A 16995-nucleotide genomic window follows, 5' to 3' on the forward strand; every position below is an offset into this window, starting at 1 on the left:
TCTATTTTGCAACAGGGCCTGGTAAATGTATGTGCCTGTATATACATAAATCCAGCTGCTTGGGTTCAAAACGGGCATATACCATGTCCTTAAAGGCCAGGTTTCAAGTACCGAAATACTAAAAAGCATTTGATACTTCCATATATCTGTAGAGTTTGAGCAGATCTTCTTGAATTCTTCCACTGTAATCTATTTTCTGATTGTCAAGCTATGTTATAGGGGAAGGGAAGACACTATTCTACTCATTTTTTATATCTTAAAGTGGTCTAGAGTCCATGGTATTATGTCAAGATCTAATTCAAAATGAAGCAATCATCGCATTCCCATTTTATACCTATATACAATGTAATTTTCTTATGTTTTAAGTTTAATGTTTGCATGAGAATTAATCCCATTAAAAGAATAACCGTACAGATTTTCTGCCACCAAATAAATGACACAAATATTGAGGATCTTGAACATCACCAAATAATTTTATGCAGCTCGCCCATGAAGATAATTGCAAAGACAAAGTGATTTCTTCTGCAATAAAGAATGGTACCAGCCACAAGCACAGAGCACATAGAGCTTTTTTTTTTAATGAGATGTCGTCTCAGCAGACAGCTTTCGGCTGTATATGGGAAACTCAAAAAGAAAAACTTGTTTGAACAGTGTTGGCAGTCTTGCATAAACTGCTGGCGGAAGGAGAAGTAATGGACTGCAAATGCAATAACATCACATCAAATTATCAAACAGGATTATGCCAACTAAGGAAAAAATCAAGCAAGGGAACTTCCAAATTTGCTCAATTTCAGTGTTCAATTTTTATTCAGAAACCAAAGCATGATTTAGTACATTCCACGATTTTATCTGCTAAAGAAAGACTGGAAAAACACTTAAAGAGACTAAGCAAAATAATCATGGTTTGATAGACAGAACAAAATTATGGTGATGAATTTATTCCTAGTATACAACCAACTAACCAAATTTAATTATAACTATCAGTGAAATGCTAAAAAGGATCCTCTGGTAGACAGATATATGTATTCATAAAGGAAAGGTTGAAAAAAAAGGCTGTTAGTACAAGAACTTATAGAAAATTACCTGGTTGTCCTTTTGTATTCTCGGTACTCAGCAAAGCCACCAAATTTCTTATCTGCTGAATACTGAAATCACCATAATAGAAACACAAAAATGCAACCATGTGAAATATTTTCATTTAAATATTTCTCTGAGAAAAATGTCTTATCCAACATGCAAAGATGCTGACCATTTAAATTATTCAATAAGTTACCTCAAGCAATGGTATGCCACTCAGAAAGAGTAGCAGAAGTGTGATGAAGATTGGTCCAATAATTGCTATCCACTTCGAGCTTCCAAGTACAGCCAATGAAGCTACAAATACTCCCCACCATAATAATATCTGAAAAAGTGCATTGAAAGGAAATTCCCATATCATGAAACCATACTAAAAAAAACTATTAACTTTTTTTCATAATTATTTACTAACCAACCTCGCCAAAGTAATTTGGATGGCGAGACCACTTCCACAAGCCTATATTGCACCACCTTCCCTTATTTGTTGAGTCCTGTCTGAATTGGAGTTTCTGCTGATCTGATATTGCCTCTATTAGTAAACCAGCAAGATACATCATCCACCCTATGATATCCTGGGCCTGGATGCTGGGGTTTTTATTGCTTGCATTGGCCAATGTGACTGGCAAGCTTACAGTCCAAACCCATATAGCCTATTCAAATAATAAGTTAACATTGTATAATTTGATGGCTTTGCAAATATTGTTTCTTGAGCAAATTTACTGCTACAGAAGATTATAAAAGCACAGACATATGCCGAGAAACACCTGCAAGCTCCAGAATATAGCTAACTTCTTCAAATCATTGCGCATCTTATCCAATCGTCGATCCTCACCCCATTGCAATATACTAAAAAGAAAATATTAAAACACAAACTTTAAAAAAGGGAAGAAAATAAATGGACACACCAAACAGAGGATTCAGAAGGCTATGAAAAGATTAAAAAATTAAAATGCGGGCATCAACACCACAGCAAACATCAATGACAATCTGTTCCCAAATTCTGTGGTTTTTCTTTAAAAGTAAATCTAAAGATATTGATTAGTGCACTTTTTGCCAGAAAATTCTCCAAACACTTATACATCTCAGTAATATTACTTTATATAAAATACGAAACCGAAGGTTCAAAGTTACTTCAAACAAACACTAAATAATGTTTGTAAGAAAAACCACAACAAGAGCAAGAAAAGATTGACATAGGACTCATTTAATTTTTCAAGCATATGATCCAAGGCATGTAGTTAATTTTGTTTATAAATAACTTCAAAGAATTTTTTATCTAGGCCCTAGGGTAGTTAATGTTGAAAATGGAATAAAGTTTAGATGGAGTCTCTCGGCATTGACCTGCTTTCTCTCTCAAAATAAAAATCTTTTATTTGTGCAGCTTAACAAAATGCAGCTCTTCTTTGTAATTTGGAGGCTTGTTAAATACCACATTTATATTTATTAATTATTATTCACTATATGACACCTAGTCATAAGCCATATTGATCTTATATAGCTAATCTTACTAGGGTGAATAAGCAGAATATCTCACAACGTACCGTAAAAGCAGAAACAATGCTAGACGAAGCCCCCATATTAGTACCATTAGAGTCAATATAACCTGAAACTCAGGTTAGTAAAACAACATAGATTAGTAAGATGCAAAAGAACAGTATACATCATAATTGTGAATTCTCCAATAAAACTTGACTAATGTACTATCATTACCATAAATAATTAAAATGTTGTATGGAAGGAATATCACATTACAACCAAAAATTTAATTGACCAGATGCTTAAGAAAATTTATGATGCTTATTATCAATTTTATAGCCTACATAGGACAAATGGATTAAGATAAGCATAGTAAAAGCCCAAGAAACCATTTAATTACTGCTAAAAAATCCTTCAGACACATAAAATAAATCCAGATATAGTGAACATGATTGAACTATGTGCCATGTCATAATGATTATTCAATGATTTAGTGATTATGGAAAATATCAATACATTGTCAGATACTTCCTTTTTGAAAACTATATTTGCCATCAATAACAACTAGCTAGAAAAGAAGAATGCCTTTGTTACTCTTCGGCCAATATTTGTGTGTATTTGGCATCTTAAGAGAGGAGCAAGTTTTCCCAGAAGATTGCAGTTATTTCGGAGCTATTCATGGAGTGAACTTAAGAGTTTCACTCCAATAATTTGGAGGGCTATAAATATCTTCCCAAAAGTTAAAAGTACAGCATATAATGTTATCTTTTAAATGTTACATATAAATGAATGTGCTGATGGAACTGTTGATGTAATTAAGGTGTTGTACCTAGTCTAGTCTTCACCTAGGTCCTTATTACACATCACTTAAATGATAACTTTACACTTTAGGAACGTTTCCACTTTGGGTGGTATTATCACAATATAACTAATCCACCTCAAGTGGAACTTCCACCTTTCAAGGACTTATCACACTATCACTTTTCCACCTTATGTGGGTGATAGGTTATCAGTTGCATAGGATTAAGACACTTGTCAACATCTTGTCTAATCCTCCATATTCACCTTGCCTTTATAAGCAAGGTTCATTATGTACATTTTCATGTCCATTAGCAATATTCATCAATCTTGCATTGTGAACGCAACCTTTCTTGCCATTCTCTCTTGTGGAAGTTATTTTGGTCTTTCAAAGATCCTGGGGGTGTTGTATAGTCACCTGATATTCTAACATGGTATTGGAGCATTCCAAATTCGAAGACACCTTCCCTTGAGCGGTGTGTTTTGGCTTGAAGCTGTTGTTGGGTGTAGTTTGAGGCTGAGTGGGCATCATGATTGCGTCCAAGAGGTCATACCGATGAATTTTCACTATAATATGCCTATACTCAGGTAAAATTGTTTCTGCAGCAAAAATGTTTTAGTTAAAGGGCTGTTTGGCCCCTCCTGAGTTCGTAGAGTATGGAAATTTATTTTTTGTCATTTTTTTTTTGGAAATAATCTATGGTATTCGTGCAATCAATTTATTTTGGGGTGCAATATATTGTTGGCTTAAAGTACTCAGCAAGCAAATGCCTTGTATGGTCATCTTTGCATTATATTGGATAGCCTTATTTTGTTTGCCAAATCCGGTTGGATCTTGTACTAGTCAATGGCTTTTTTGTTCAATCAAACAACTTCATATTTTGGTAGGCCCGTGATTGCATTGCTACATCCTATTGGCCCGATTTTTGCCTGGATCAAACGGGTTTAGCCATATGTTGCTTGTGGCTTCCTCATTATCTGCGGGCTCAATATGATTGTCATTGCTTGGCAGTATTTGCTGTCGGTGGCAGTTTCTCTGCTTGACCAAACAGTTCGCTGTTAGGTACATCGCCATCTCATTTGATGTGTGGTTTACAAAAAATATTGGCAGATCTGCTCATTGTTTTGTATTGGTTAGCGGCACCTTCTCTATTTTCTGGTTCACATGCAAATTGCAGGCATATTTTTCACTTGATCAGCTCCATCAATATTTTTAGCCGGTTCCTTTTATGTGCACGGCTTGTTGGCCTAAGCCTTAGCATGAATCAGCCATGTAGCATCTTATCTCCAGCGACTTACATCACTTTTCAAATCAACATTTCCATTTGATTGAAACCCGTATTGATTTGACGGGCTTATATTATCTATTGGCCCACTAGAGGGCCTGATTAATGTGAAAGTAAGCAATTTTGATCAAAAGTTGTATTTCTTCCTTGGCCGAAAACATTCCTCTTTCACAACGGATATTTATCATTGGTCCATTTTCTTGCTTGAAGTGTGGTAATATCTAGTGGTCCAGAGCATCATTTTTTGGGAGGTTTGTGTCACCTTGGTTGTGGATTGGCATTAATTTCCTGAGCTCGGCTCCTTCCATTCCGATCAAGGTGTTGCATATTGTGGTTGCCTTAGATCAGCCCTTTCCTTCTACAATTGGCTGTTCAAGATTTGGGTTGGACAGTATTGATATAAGGACTTGTAGTTTGAATGTCAAAACCGAATTCTCTCCTTAGCAAAGGCTACTTGGGATGCAACTTTGGTTGATCTCAAAGTAAAATATAAAGGCATCCTACCTTCCAAGGGTGCAGATAAGGCATAGATGAGATAGTTCCTTTTTTGTTGTACAGTTTTGCAATTGTTTACAGTATATAGTTGAAGATTTTTGTACATAGTATCATTTTTTGTTGAGGGATCTCCATCCAAGGGGGAGAATTTCGAAATGATTGCACATTGTTAGGGGGAGTATATGTAGTACTATTTTGGATGATGTAGATATTATGCCCTTTGTCCTTGATGTCAAAGGGGGAGAAATACCATATAGATTCTATAAGGTAGGGATACTGGTGAAAGGGGGAGAGTATGTACAGATGTAGATTTGCAGACATTAATTGTGGTGTTGCCATCAATGACAAAGAGGGAGATTGTTGGCAATATGTATTATCATCGATGTCAACCTAATGTCTGACAATATGTGTTGTCATTCAAATGGATGAATGGAGTATAAGCTATGGTCATTGGTGAATCAGATGATGCATATTCGAGAGCAGCTATATCAATTCAGATGATGTGTGTTGGGCAGTTGTAGCATGTCAGATTGGACAAAGACATAGAAGGCAATCCAGAGATTCATCAGATGGCGATATGTCAATCCAGAGTTATGGTATGTATTGATGCACATGATTTATGTTTTGGTTACATGATGCGGTCAACTTGGTTGGTGTCTACATGTTCAGGAAGTCAATGGAATGATGTTTGAGACTAATCTCATACTTGGTGTTTGAAGAAAATTGTGTAAGTGTTGAAACAATGCTTTTTCCTATGTCTGTGAACCGGTATCTTGCTTCACATTTTATCACATTACATTCTCTGGTTGTGCAGTTTAGGATTTAGGATTTTTTGTGTGTCAAGGGTCTACTGTCATGTTTTCAAGTCATAAAACCTTCTGCATAAAAATTTATAAGGATTTGAACTCCTGATCATAGTTTGTCAGTATAAGATATTCCAGTTGGCTCACTAGAATGCTCTGCATTCTGTCAACGTGGCTAAAGTCAGATTTCAACTCCTTCCGGTCAACACAAAATAAAATCTATTAGCAATCCCATTATCTCTTGTAGAAGGTAGTTCCAGTGCTACTGAAACGATCACTGTAAAACAACCTCAAGGTTCATTTCACCAGGTCTTGACTATGGGATGGCTCAGAGGTTCATGTGTCTTGCTAGTAGACACGAAGGGGACTTACGTTAATAGATAGAATAAGCGTCAAGGTTTACATAATATCCCTAAGACTCTAAAAGTCTTACTTTCATCAGATTATCAATGTTCATGATGCTATTTTACTGTCTGCAGTTTCAGAATTTTTTTTAAAAAGGAACAAAGAGAAAGAGAGTAAGAGAGAGATACTAACTACTTTATTTAAAATAGCACATTTGGGTAAATAGGCAGAGATCTTATAATAACCAGGTTTCACTTTTCTAGCCTTTTTCAACACAACTAAATGAAACTTGATGCAATCTTCAAAGGGGGAATTAGATTTTCAAACTTTTAAACGCAAATGCTGAATTTAAACATTCACCCATTTAGCATTTAACAGCCGAACTAAATATATGAACATGTTCAGATTAACCATACAGAGGGATTGACGATCAATCAATCTTTAATGGTATGAACTTAAGACCTCTATCAAATACAAACCCAAATATACTAGTTGAAAGCAAAAATACATAACAGAAATTAAATGGTGAAGAAGAGAAACATGCACTCACAGGAAATATGAACAGCCTTTAACTTCATTAAATCTGTATACATTTCGACAGAGTTTTTGCAACAATTCTGGAATTCTTACCAGAATAACGAAACTCAATCCCTTTAAATAGATTTTTAAAATTGGATGAATGACCCAGATTAAACAATACAAGTGGCCCAGATTCATCCATAAAACCATGGCTTCCCATGCCTAATTAAAAAGGGGGCAGACCCTTCAGCTAACTAATTAACTACCAACCATAAAGTTGTCCCCCAAAAAGTGCAATGCACAGAACCTGAAAACTGAAATTGTACTTCGGTAGTTGGGGAGAAATAACTAACTTTGAGAATGCACTTTTTATTATCCCAAAGTAGATATTTTCCCCTTTACAATAAAAAGTCATTTTCCTCATTTAGGTACCTTTTCCAAATGTCTCGACCTGCAGCTTGCTCTGCTCAAACATTCTCTTGAAACTTCACGTAGACGGCCTTTATCTCCTGAAGAGGAGGCATAGGTGGGGTATTCATCCGAAAGCTAGTATCTATATAGCGATCATCTACTTCCTTTAGCTACTGAAGCCAATCGGACCCATTGGTCTTATAATCCTGTATGGCTACGTGGAATCTATTGGCGCATACTAAATCATTTTTAGTGTATGCAGCCCCTTCCTTCTCCACTTGGGTCTTCCAACGCATTCTAAATTCATTTTCATCCATATTTGGGCTCCATTCACCCACCAACTTTAGGATATCTACACAATTATTCCCGACACGAAGCAGGATTGCTTCACTATCCTCCCATCCCTCATCAATGAGGTCCATGACATCACTCTTCAATACCATAACCCGAAACCAGCCCTCAAAGGTGCCAGGACCATGAGGTTCAAAAATCTGTTGTGTCGTAGGAATCAAGAAGTGAGTCCAGAATAGCGCCTTCATGATGGGTAATAGCTTATTAATTGATTTCCGCGTTGCCTCGAGGTTACTCCTGAGTGCCTTAATTGTTTTGAAGGTCCTCTTTGCATCCCGCTCCCAGTAAACCAAATTATTAATCACTTGGTTTCCTATTTTTGCAATGTCCTCCATCCATTCCCCGATGGCCTTGGCGATGTCTCAGACACTCTCAAATTTTGTTGTGGTTTTTTGCACTAATGCCAAGGGGGGAACATAGGTCTCGATAGTATGCTACAGTGGCTTGAGCAGATGATCTATATAGCCCTCGGCTTGCTCAACACAAGCTTTATACATTTCTCGTTCAACAGTCATTCTTTCCAGTTGGCTCAATATGTTCTGCACGGAATCCTTGAACTCTTCTACTTGTTATCCTTTTTTTGCCTTTCCCAATGGGATGGACGTAACATTATAATTGGCCAGTGTAACCTCCTCGATTGGTTTGCCTTCGGGCGGAGCAGCAATATGTATTGTCCGGTTTTTCTGAGCATCCTTGGTAATCTTGGAATATGTCTTCGGTTTCTTTTTTCCTTTATCTTGAGACTCTCCTATTCGAGAGAATAGGTCGTGGCTTCACAGTAGCTTTCCTGTGAGCTCGGGCCTGTAACCACTCATGAGGGATAGTCTGCCCTGAAGTGACTACTAATTCCCTACTTTGCTCTCCTGATGCCTCAGCGGATTCACGATATACTCGTGGCTGGTCAGTCATGGAGAAAGGCTGATTTGGCATTGTATCCTGATCTTTACTCACAACTAAGTTTTCACCAACTTCACTGAGCAACTGTTAAGTGACTTCCAATACCTATTGCTCTCCAATTTCACGGGGTTCCTCATTTTTGTTTTCTTCCTTATCCCTTTCAGCTGCGTCATCATTTATTGCACCACCTTCTTTATTTGGCACAATCTCCCCTTCCTTGATTTGATTCCCAGGCCTATCCAGATCGTTGATCTATGTCTCTACCTCCTGCACATTGGGCTCCTATGGATCAAATGCCTCAATGACAACCAAATCCACTTGCAAGGGAGTAGGTAGATGCTCAATTTCAACTACATCCTCTGCTAAGTCAGGGTCTTTTGACGAGGTGGCAACAACAGGCCTTCTTACTAGTATCTTTTCTTGCACAAGGGCCTCAGGTGACTGGCTTGGATCTTTCCTAGACCTCCTCAATGTCTACGTTCCCTTGCTGGCCTTCATCTTCTTTCTCTTCTTTTCAGGCCTCCTCTCAACTTCTTCTCCCTTCGCAGCACTTGATGCCTCTTCGTCCTCTGACGAGTGAGATTCAAAACCTCCCATCACGTTGTAGGTGAATTGCATCCCATCATGGGTTAAATTCTGAATCTGTTGGTACAGCCAGGCATATGCGTATCTCCTAGGGCCTTCAATTATAGCTTCGAAACTAGTGATTGGATCTTGAGACCAGTTGATCGATGGTGGGAGGTCTTTCATTGCTTCATAATCATGGGATTGCAAGCAATATTCATAGACGATTAGCTGATCTGGGACTTGGGCATACTCAAAAGTCCTGATTTGGTGCACATTAAGCCTCGAGTATTCCCATTGGCAGACTTCAAAGTCATCCTTGCAGCTAGCCCAGTAATCCTCTGTAGTCATTTTATACTTATAATGCCTGCCATAAGCTTTCCTCCCTAATCCAATGGGGTTGAAGTTCTTCCTGAAGGGGTGCTCTTGTAGGCAATAGGATGCTAGCTCCTCGAAGGATTGCTCAGCATGTGCAAAAGTCTTAAAATATACATCATTGTCCCCTATAATCATTGGGAACGTGAGTCCTGATATCTTCTTGTCCCTGAGGATTTACCCTGTTGGATGTGCTTGTCTGGCAACCTCCAAGAGAATCATCTTGTCCGTAGGGTAGCATGGGAGTTTGAAGGGAGATCCTTCAAAATCTGAGATCCTTAGGTAGGAGAAGCGGGGGAATTGAATATACCATGCTCCATATTTCCATATTAGTGTAGTGGCCTGCTTAGATAACCGTTGACGCAATCCTTCCTGCATCATCCTGACCATGCGCATGGTGAATGCGTCATTCACGCACTCATATTGGCCCACTACGTAGACGATGTTGTTTTTCTCCCTCTATTTTGTGTTATAATAATGCAGCTAAGGGTAGCAGTCATACACTTTCACCTATCCTGGCCCATTTCCAATTTCCCCCAAGCGAATCAAACCTAGAAGCTTTGGATGCCTTGCAAACATGTACACTAAAAAGGAAGACATCATGAAGTACCTCTTTTCCTCAAGCTGGACTAGTTGGGTATAGATGTTATCACTTATGATTTGGGCCTAATCAAACTTGACTTTCCCCAGTAAGACTTGCTCTGTGAAATAAAACATCCACTCCTCAAATAGGTTGGAGTGGGAAGTCCCATGATTCGGCTAAGTAGTGTTATCATATCTCCATATTCCTCAATGAAATCACTTTTGTAGGTCTTCTTGAGAATCCTAGTGCTAGGGGGCCTTCTCTCCTTAAACCACTCTTCATTTACTTTTCCCTTGCACTTATTAGGATCTATGTCATAAGCAGTTTGAGCTTCTTCCATCGTTACTGCAATCGCATCCTCAGGGAGTGGGATGTCAAAGGCCTCTCTAATGGCCTCCAGGGTGAAGTCAGTCATCATCATTCCATTCGCGACCACCACCCAGCTATCCAGCTGATAGTGTTTAGCGGCCTCCACAACAAACTCATAATTCTGGATAGCTTGTGGGAAACTTGCCGCTTGTGCAATACCACTTTCCACCATCCATTTTGCTTTTCCAAATGCATTTGAAGCATACACCTTGTCTTTGAAATTTTGGAGATCAACATGCCCAAAATCAGTGTCGCCAACATTCTCCCAATTACTCTAGACTTTTGAATCTTGTATCACCCCTTGATATCGATATTTCATTTTCTCTAACTTGCGAGGATTGTCAACTTTGGGTGCCTGGGATGTCCTTGGTACATCAGGTGCCTTGGAGGATTTTGCAACCTTAAGTGGCATCCATCCTGCACATCAGGATGCAAATTACGAGGCATACTTTTAAAATGTAAGAGCGGTTAGCGGTGCCCAACAACGACATTAGTGAAATCACGGAGTAATCAGCATAATGGTAATGAAATCAACAAGGAAGCATGAAATTTGAAAAGTTGTTATAATGTGTCGTCCTTGTTTTCAAAATTATGTTACGTGGCTAGCAATTTGGATTGGTTTGAATTTAAACTTTGCTGGCTCAGATGCATCTTATCGTTTGAGCGTTGTTTCCTAGAGGTGTTTAAGTTTTGAGTTCGCTTGCTAGTTGAAGGGGAGATTTTTGGCTTTTTGAGATTTTTTGAAAAATGTTTTCTTTCAAAATTTCTCATTTTAGCTAACATTCCTGAAATTTTCTCAAGTTTGAAAATTTAAAAGCAGTGATTTTAAATTTGGGCACAATTTTGATAGGGTTTATGGTGGATTCTAAGGTTGGATTTTTTTTTTAATCAAAACACTTGCAAAGAATATGCAAACCCTAAGACTTGAATAAAATGGTGCTTAACCAAAAGAACTTCTAACCTTCGATAAAAATGTGCATACCTGAAATTACAGAAAAGAAGACTGGGTTTTAACGCCCTTTTGGCAAATTGGGAAGGCTTTGGTACACGCCTTAGACTCTCTTCGACTAATGTTGCACTAGATCCTTTGCTGGTGAATCCGAGCAAAGAGCAAAATTCATAATGAGGACTTTAAGAAAATCGCGTCCTCTTAATTTCTATATCCCTTCCTTCACTAGCCCTCGAGAGAAAACCCAAGTTTGCAAAGAAGAACGCGCGAACTTGATTAGAGGCGCTCTCTTTGCCCTTATTTCTCACCCTCGCCCTTCCAAAGAACAAAACTCGATGATTCAAAGAGAAATGCGAAGTACACCGTTGGTTTTGTAGACGCCCTTTTATATCATTTCCTTGGCTTGTGACTTTCGGGGAGAAACTCGGTGATTTGAAGAGAAATGCGAAATAGACCTATCGCAAAACTCATAAATTTGCTAAAAATTCCGAACTTTCTCTTATTTTCACCTTTCACGCCCCAAGAGCAAGATTCGGTGATTAAAGGAATAATGAGAAAATATCTACCGCAAAACCCATGCCCTCTTGTTTCTTTTTTGGTCTTTTTCTTTGCTTGGGGAGAAACTCAGGATTTTTAGGAAGATTGCAACAATGTTTTAAACTCCAATTTTGACTTCATTCTGCCCCCCTATTATAGGCTAAAACTCGGCTTTTTTAAGGGGAATGCGAAAATATCTCTCAACTTCATGAAATGTGTCCCCCTTTATATTAGCTTTCCTTGCTTCTTTCTTGTGTGCGACTTAAGGGAAAATTTTGGGTTTGGGAGCAAAATGTACGAATTTAAAAAAAAAACGTCTCCCTTCTTTTCATTGTTTTGGTTCTTTCACTTAACCCATCTCTTGCGTTGGAGGGAAAAACTCAGTTTTTTTAGGAAATCGTGAACTTTCGTTTTAAAAGAAAATCCTCTTAACTTGTCACTTTGCCTTGGGCAAAAATTCGGCAATATAAGGCGAAATGTGAAACTACTTTTATCACTACTTGCAAATTCGCCTAAAACATCGGGTTTTCTTCATGTTTTGACCATCACATGCGTTAGAGGATAGAAATTTGGTTTTTAAAGGCAAAATGCAAGTTTTGGAAAAGGCGCCTCCTTGTTCTATGCCAAAACTCGGCCTTTTGAAGGGAATTGCAAGAATGTTTTTAAATGCCCAAACTCAGCACTTTTTCTAAAAAATTGAACAACGTCCTTTTCTTTAGGATTTTATCTTTCAAGGGAAGTTTTGTTTTGAGAAGTAACAGTGCAATTCCCATTTTCAATTTTCCTTTTAAAATCTTCATCGCCTTTCAGGATCAAGCTTGGTATTGCGAAACCGAAAATGCAAGAACTCTCCAAATCCCATGGCGTTTTCAGACCAGACCGATCCATACTACATCTAACTCTGCAAACTAAACAAAACTCCTACTCAAGACCTCACAGAGGCAGGCAACAAAGGGGGACCTGTTGATGTGTTTTTTGTACACGACCAAACACAGAATTGTTGGTTGAAAATTTTGTACACTTGGGGAAATATACAAAATTGTGGTTTCAACCACAGCACATGAGTAAAAACTCTCCTAATTAAGGGAAGGCTCCCCCTATCTAACTAAAACTGAAATAAAAACAGGATGGTACAGCAGTCTTCCTTCTTTTTTCAAGAAAAACAATATCCTTTTCTCTTCACAGAAAAGGATAGCGATTGAATATGAACAGCAGTAACTACTTTCAAGTGAAATGAGAGAAAGGAAATGAAGTTTCCTGAAAGCGCAAAGACTTCCGTCACTTCCTTCGGGACGGGACAGCAATATCAAGCTCAAAGACTTGACTATTGGAAATCCTATCTACCCTTTGCTATACTAAATTTTACAATGAATAAAAGACAACAGCTCAAAGACTGGAATAATCTATTATTTCAACACAAAGACAAGAACTAATGCAAGCTCAAAGACTTGCTGATATTTCTTATCAAACAGTAATTTTTCCTCAAGAATAGACGCAAGCTCAAAGACTTGCTGCTCCTTCAAGAGATTTTCCTATTTTAATTAATCTTCTCTACTTGCAGCTCAAAGACTTCAAATCAGATTGGACTAAGCTCCTTTAGAAACACATTGCATAGAAGAAATAAAAAGATTCAAACTCAAACATGTAGCTTAAAGACTCAAAACTTGAGTAATCCATCTTTATTATTCTTCAAAACCTTCAATTCACATACATAAGCTCAAAGACTTCTTGCTGTAAATTTGGCAGAGTTTTTGCTTGCTTTCCCAAAAGATGATAATTACAAGACCCCTCAAGTATTTATAGAAGAGGAGCCTTGAGAAAAAGGTGGGAGGATCCTAACTAACTTGAGAGATTCTCTCAACCACCAAGATTCATTCAATAACTAACTGAGACTTCATTAACTAACTAAGAGTTACTCCAACTAACTAAGACTTATTCCAACTACAGTCCTAATCGGACACAACTTGTAGTTGTCTTACATGTAATTACAAAAGTGCAAGTAATGTGTAACTTGCATTTTACAAAAAATACTTTTACATGTAACTTGCCAAAACTAAATTACAACTAAAGATTACAAAAGAGGGAAAATTCAAACAAGTGTTGAAAAACACTTAAATTGCATTTTGTGAAGACACAAATCCTTGAAATTCCTGGATGCTCACTTGTAGTTCATCGGGATTCGGTTCATGGGTGTTCTTGGCAACAACCATAGTCTTCACAATAGTGTCATGATAGCGGAGGAGTGCAGAATTGTTTTTATCCAGGATAGATTGGATTTCATGCAGAAAGGCTTGGTGTTTCATCAATGCTTGAATTGAAGCGGCCGAGAATTGTATGCTTCTCCATTCATTATGAATCCTCATCTGTAAATCAGCAAGAACTTCTTCTGGAATTAGCTCTCCATCCTGACTTACTTACTATGTTGCAAGAGGCCCTTTCACAATGTGAGACAATATCTCAGAAAACTTCACCCCGGAATCTCCTTGCATCACCGATCTCCTCAATGAGGGATTTAAGAACAAGGCTCTTGTTTTCCAGGAGTTCTTCAAATTCCAAGTACATCACCCTGGAAGAGATGATGGCGTGCTCCTGTAGAACACTCAGCTGTTGTTGGGGCATGGTACGCCAGATTGTCAAACTTTCTTCAACACTTTCCAGATTCTTTTTGAAAGTATTAGAAGTTTGATCCAGTTTCTCCTCAACAGTCTCCAACTTAGACATTATCTGAAAAATGTCTTTCATTACCTGTACACATTGATCATGAAGTTGATCAACCCAGGAATCCAGTGCTTGTACTTTTTGAGCAACCCTTTCCACTCCACGAATTGATTCTTGGGAACCAAAGGAACCTATGGAGTTACTCCCTTCGGCAGCAAGTTCTGTAATTTTATGAACGACTGCCATGAGTTGTCGGTTTTCCTCTTCTAGCTTGTCTTTCTTTGCTAGAAGATCATCACACCTTTGTACCAGTGAAGCAACAGAAAACTGAGCATCATGTTTAATGACGTCATGCGTTTGCTTGCCCAACTCTATCCTTGTAACCTTATAACCAGCAGCTGACATTTCATCAAGTGGCTTATCTGCAATAGGTTCCACAATTTCAGCTACCTTCATCTTGTTACTGTCAACAGTTACTTTGGAGATAGTCTTGGCCTTCTTAGCAACTTTGGATTTGGACTGTTTGAGTTGCTAGTAATCAAAGGCATCAGGTGAGATTTCTTGCTTCTTCCTTTTAGGGGTAAAAGAACTAAGCCATGGAGGCAAAGTCATCAACTCCCTTCCAGTAGCAACCGTAGGCAAAGGAGAAGCAGTTTCTGTTTGACTCACCGTGGTCATCCTGGGAGGAATATCTATTTGGACAGCGACCACGGTTTGCTCAGTTACCAAAGGGCATGAAGATTGCCTCATGAATTCCTCAAAACCAGAAGTGGAAGTATCAATTTCTGATAAGTGGATGCAAGTAGGAATATTCTCAAGAACTTTCAACACACTCTCTTGTTGATGATCAGGAGATGGCTCGTATGCTGAAATGGGAATTGCATTCTGAGGAGATTCATCGACAAGCAAATCAGGAGGAGAAAGAGGCATCTCAATGGAAACTGGTGGAATGATCTAATGAGGCGAATCTGAAACTGGAGACTTAGAAGCATCATCAGATTGCTGCCCCTCATCTGGATTATCCAGATCAATTACCTGAACATGGAATCGTGATTTTTCCTTCCCACGAACAGTTGTCTCCTCAGGAGGAAGCACTACTGCACAACTGACATGCAACTTGATCCTTGTACCCGAAGACGAAGCACCCTCCTTCTTGTCAATCTGAATCTCAGACTTTCGTCCAAGAGGCCCCGTAGAATCATCTTCTTTACTAACCTTGATTTTTATAAGTCTAACAGCATTACTTTTCAGCCATGCGTTGGTGTTGGCCAAGATAGGCTGAAATCTGTCAAGGATGGATATGCACTCCTTGTGTGACCATTGGATCAAAGGAAGTGGAGCTTCCTCAACCCTCCGTGAAGTGTATTCAAGATCAAGTATATGCCCGTCATCAATCATCCCTTGTGGGATATCCACCAAGTTCAAATCAACAATTTGCTCAACAATGAGCCTGCAATAATCCATCTTCAGAACTTCGGCTTCTATGCGGAGATCTACCCAAATGTCTTCAATGCGATGAACATGCACAAAGGATTTCTTGATCTTCTCCTTCATACCCCTATAATCAAAATCAGCTCTAGGTTTAAACCTTTTGAGCTTGATTTCCTGCAATTCAGTCTCCATGGCTTTAGCCTTCACAGATGTGACAAGGGAGTACCGGCCAATTTTCAATGAGTTTGTGGTAGAGATCCCCATTCCAACCTTGTGCCTAGCAGACTGAAAAGTGTGAACAGCCATGATCTGTCTTCCCAACTCCATAATCAGTTGGGTATCTGGGAAGCATATATGGCTGACCATCATAGCATCCGATCCTCATATAGGTGAAGGTGGGAAACTGCAGAAACAAACATCCATACTCGCACACCTTATCCCATGCCTCATCTGATACTCTCTTGTTCCTGAGATTTCTATCAAACTGACACATGAAATATCCGAAGAATGCATCTTGGACTCTTCTGAAATGCAGTCTACTGGGTCTCAATGCCAACTGGTCATAATATTCCCAAACTGGTATAAGTGAGCGATCACCCTTGGTAGAAAGACCTAGAAAGTGTCTAAGTGATGCTGCCAAATATACCAAATATGAATTCATGAAAAAGGTCATGGTGGTAGGAACTGCTGCAAGTTGTTCGCACAAGGCATCGTTGATGACTTCTCCCCATGAAATGTGATGAGACTGTCGTATGAACATAATGAACTGGTACATCCATGGCTCAAAGACATTGGAATGCTCAAGGCCCATCATCCTGCTGAGAAGAGTGATGGTGTCTCCTATCTCCCATTTGAAATCACAGCGGTACAACTTCGCCCACCTTGAGAAGGAGGCTCGTGGCTCTTGGATCCACCTATTGATGTGTCGCTTGCAATCTTTTTCCCTCTTCACATAATACTCCGCTGCACTTTCTTTGGAAATTTCCATATAAACAGGTGCAGGAGGTATTCTAAAGACCTTCTCGATCATATCTGCATCAAGACGGATTATAGCTTCGCCATCATCATTTT

General features: G+C 38.7%; 1 protein-coding gene across 1 annotated transcript in view; it reads right to left on the reverse strand.

Moving 5' to 3' along the window:
• Positions 1-294: 294 nt before the first annotated feature.
• Positions 295-16995, reverse strand: part of LOC131034290 (uncharacterized) — an 81856-nt gene continuing 65155 nt past the window's right edge. Inside the window, exons 4-9 of the mRNA XM_057965740.2 lie at positions 2619-2680; positions 1842-1923; positions 1494-1727; positions 1274-1402; positions 1084-1145; positions 295-697 (exon numbers count right to left, since the gene is read on the reverse strand). Coding sequence (XP_057821723.2) covers positions 577-697; positions 1084-1145; positions 1274-1402; positions 1494-1727; positions 1842-1923; positions 2619-2680 — 690 coding nt within the window. The 3' untranslated portion in view covers positions 295-576. The remainder of the gene's footprint in view (positions 698-1083; positions 1146-1273; positions 1403-1493; positions 1728-1841; positions 1924-2618; positions 2681-16995) is intronic.

Source organism: Cryptomeria japonica, chromosome 3, assembly GCF_030272615.1.
Source record: "Cryptomeria japonica chromosome 3, Sugi_1.0, whole genome shotgun sequence".
NCBI lineage: Eukaryota > Viridiplantae > Streptophyta > Pinopsida > Cupressales > Cupressaceae > Cryptomeria > Cryptomeria japonica.